General features: G+C 39.9%; 1 protein-coding gene across 1 annotated transcript; it reads right to left on the bottom strand.

Annotated features, from left to right (window-relative positions):
• Nucleotides 1-203: 203 nt before the first annotated feature.
• On the bottom strand, nucleotides 204-3,067 carry LOC149256338 (cysteine-rich receptor-like protein kinase 1). The gene is made up of 7 exons (XM_089455324.1): nucleotides 2,238-3,067; nucleotides 2,030-2,119; nucleotides 1,782-1,941; nucleotides 1,470-1,680; nucleotides 1,126-1,360; nucleotides 771-915; nucleotides 204-672 (listed from the first exon to the last, which is right to left on the bottom strand). Exons 1-7 carry the CDS (start codon nucleotides 3,065-3,067, stop codon nucleotides 217-219), a joined length of 2,127 nt encoding a protein of 708 aa, XP_089311450.1. The 3' UTR covers nucleotides 204-216.
• Between the last annotated feature and the right edge of the window lie 962 nt (nucleotides 3,068-4,029).

Below are 4,029 nucleotides of genomic sequence, written 5' to 3' on the forward strand. Positions count from 1 at the left end.
TTTTTTTCGCCTTTCTCAACGGATGGAAATAAGCAAAGAGCTAGCTTAATCGGTATGCGATGAAAATCCACCATTTCCCATGACCAAATCCTCTACGCTTAATTTTCTTTCAATAACCAACAATCTCATTATGTCATTTATGAATAGCAGCAATAATAAGTATACTCATTTCCCGTGGACAAATAGAAATTTTAGCACCTAAACGTTGGCTGATTTTCAACTCCGATCCAGGGTGCCTGACGAAGGATCAGCAGTTGCAGAATGGATATCGGAATGTGTGTTGGAAGAAATTGCTGTACTGCAAGAAGCCTTGTCAGGATCAAAAGCTGTAGTAGTAGCAGTTGCAGAATGTATATCAGAATGTGTGTCAGAAGAAATTGCTGTGCTGCTAGATGGTTTGTCAGGAACAAAAACTGTAGAACGTTGAAGTTGGTGAGATTTGTTCACATTCTCCACATCTATGAAAACAGGCCTTGTCGGTGAGGAAAGATGTTCTACCTCACTGGTCAGCATGGACACTACGAGTGACATTGAAGGCCGCAACGTTGCAGCTCCTTGAGTGCACAGAAGACCAAGTTTAATCACTTTCACCGCTTCCTCACCCGAATAACTGCCCTCCAATATGGGATCCATAACTTCTAATGCTCTGTCCTCCTTATACAGTCTCCATGTCTGATAATTGACCAATATGCACAAATCATAAAAAGTTAGTCAGCAGAAATCAGTTTACAAAATTTCTACTTTAGATATTAGATTCACATTAGCCATACCTCTTCCGGGAGAAACACCATGTGTTGGGGCAAACTCTGATTCTTTCTTCCGCTGATAATCTCAAGAACAAGTACTCCAAAACTGAATACATCTGCTTTTTCTGTCAGCTGTCCGCACAGGGCGTACTCAGGCGCCATGTAACCACTGCACAATGCCATCTATAATGAAATCAACATATCTTGACCCTCTTAAAATTATATATGATGCTTTCTCAATATCCCGCAATTTATTAAATAAAGTTGGGGACATCAAGACTTTGAAATGTAAAAGAATTCTTACAAAGTTCCTGCAATTCTAGTGCTATTAAATATAGTTGGGGACATGAATAGCTTGAAATGTAAAGAGAATTCTTACAAAGTTCCAGCAATTCTAGTGCTAACGTGGCTCTGATCTTCTCCAAAGAGTCTGGCTAGACCAAAATCTGCTATTTTGGGTTTGTATTTTTTATCAAGTAAAATATTGCTGGCTTTAATATCTCTATGGATGATCCGAATGTCAGATTCCTCATGAAGATAGGCCAGCCCACGTGCAGTTCCAACTATGATTTCATACCTATCGCTCCAGTCAAGTAAATGGCATTTTGTTCTATCTGCAATGATTACATGACAGGAAGTGAAAACGTTGGCAAGCTACCTTCAAATACTCGAACAAATCCAGGATCCATGAAGCGATTAAGTAGTAAAAGAGAGAGAAGCTACCGAATAGAATCTTGTCCAGACTGCTGTTATGGAGGTATTCGTAAACTAGTAGCCTTTCTGAGCTTTTAACGGAGCAGCCAAGCAATTTCACTAGATGCTTGTGCTGAACACGACTGACAAGATTGGCTTCATTCAGAAATTCAGTGTCTCCTTGCCTTGAATCTATATTCAGCCGTTTAATTGCAACCTCTCTTGCATCAGGTAGAACCCCCTACAGCAGATCAATGAACTTCAAAAAATTTTCTATTTTTCATGGAATCTGCAGATTCCAAATATCTAATTTGACAGAAAGCAATGATATTAAGCTCTCACTTTAAATACGGATCCAAAACCTCCCTCGCCAAGCTTGTTTTCTTCATTAAAATTGGACGCTGCCTCTTTCAGTATGTCGTACTTGAATATAAGTTCAGGATTAGCTACACTAGGCGATAAGTCAATTTCTCCTCCTTCCCCTGAGAAAACATTAAGGCATCTATTTATTTTGCGGTAAAGAAATAGTTTATAAGTTCACAAGACACGAGTATATCAAGCGCACACTAATGGTTTAGTAATTCCAGAACCTCCGCTTCGAGAAATGCGTTGCCAAGGGTTTAGACGAGAGAAAAAGTTCCACTTCCAAAGGCTTATGAATGCCACTAATCCCACCGCAGCTGCTAGTACGGCCGCAATTATCCCAACCAAGTTAGATCTTTTGCTTCCTGCAAATTCACACTTTAAGGCTTAGTAAATTGGTTATTTTATTTTAGAAAATGAACAAAATCACCATACCACTTATCATTGCGAACTGTGTGAAAGAAGATACCGTATACGGGAGGACTTTCCTTTGCCGGCGGCGGCGGCGGCGGGAGGGGCGGTGATGGCATGATAGAAGTATTAAAAAAGCTGTAAGTCTCGTAACGCAAAAGGCAGTACATACTTAAGTAGCGTCCTCCAATAGCTCCAGTTCTGCATCCCTCGGATAAAATCGACGGACCGGCAGCTAGGCACGATTGGCAGTTTGTTGGCGACACATAATTCCAACATTGGGCTAGGCCGTAGATTTCCGGCACATCTGCATAATCTGTTTCGTATTTCTCTGTAGCAAAAAATGTTTGTTTCGGCACAATTTTTTTTAGAAGTTTTGACAGAGCCTCCAGCGTAATATTTGCGAAGCGATCTGGCTGATTGCTTACAATGTTGTTACAAATTGTCGGGAACACATACTTCTCATCATAATCGTTGTAAAAACTATGATTGTCGTAACGTAAGAAGCAGGCGTCTTCATAAATGAATCCAGAAGTGGTGTGGCATTCCTTTACAAGGATTTCTTTCGCCATAGAAGCGCAGGCTTTGCAGTCGGAGGAATTTAAATCTCCTCTGCACTGGATAAACCCATAAACAGCGCTATTGCTGTTTTGCCGCTCAACACTTGAGGTATTGAATCCGCTGGTAGAAGCATTCCCCGACAATGATTCCAAAACCTGGATTACATTACGCTGGAAGTCGCTACCATTTATATATTCGGGGTTCCAACAGGTAGTTTGAGCTAGTAATAGGTGCAGGCGCGTCCATACAGTGACGATAAGCAACATGCGCCCGTGTATTGTTTTCATCTCCATTGGCGTCTCAAGACAGAGCTCGACGCTCTCCACTCCAACTTCTATTTTCTAATTTGATGAGGGGAGCTGCACCAACGATTGTAAGGCTCTCCGTGATTTATTATTTTTCTAACCCTTTGTTCCCGCTTACGTAGATACACTGAATCTGCCGTTCATTTTACAAGTCTGAGGGCGTGGAATTAGTCTACCATTTACTACACACAATGAAAATTCAAGCATGAGAAACTTGGATGGAATGGGCTCCTACATTGAACTGTGAAAAAGAAAATTCAAACTGTGGAAAACTTGCATGGTTATGATTGTGATGTTTAAAATAGTTTAGTTTGCTTTTACCGATTATGCAATTGGAAATTAGCAAAAAATAGTTTGATTTTGACCGATTATGAAATTGGAAATTAGTAAGAAACTTCTGAGTTTGATTAGGGGAGCTGCACCAATGATCATAAGGCTCTGCGTGATTTATTATTTTTCTAACCCTTTGTTCCAGCTTACGTAGATACACTGAATCTGCACTTGTGATAAATATGTCCGTTCATTTTTCAAGTCTAAGCGCGTGCAATGACTCTACCATTGACTACACACAAAGAAAATTAAGGCTTTCCTCTCGAACTTTTCTTTTCTAATTTGATGAGGGGACCAACGATCATAAGGCTCTGCGTGATTTATTAGATACACTTCTGATAAAGATGTCCGTTCATTTTTATAGCCTGAGGGCATGGAATGACTCTACCATTGACTTACACACAAAGAAAATTCAAGCGAGAGAAACTTGATGGAACGGGCTCCTACATTGAACCGTTTAAAGAAAATTCAAAGTGTGGAAAACTGGCATGGTTGTGATTATGAATTTTTAGATAAGTTTAGTTTCACTGTGAGGGCAGTAGTTGTAATTTTAAAGTAAGTCTTTACTTCTTAAACATGGAGTTTTTAATTTCTGAAAATCACATTGTTTTGAAATTGGT

This window comes from Pinus tabuliformis, chromosome 7, assembly GCF_031772625.1.
Source record: "Pinus tabuliformis cultivar Carrire ecotype Pingquan chromosome 7, CPIR1, whole genome shotgun sequence".
Taxonomy (NCBI): Eukaryota; Viridiplantae; Streptophyta; class Pinopsida; order Pinales; family Pinaceae; genus Pinus; species Pinus tabuliformis.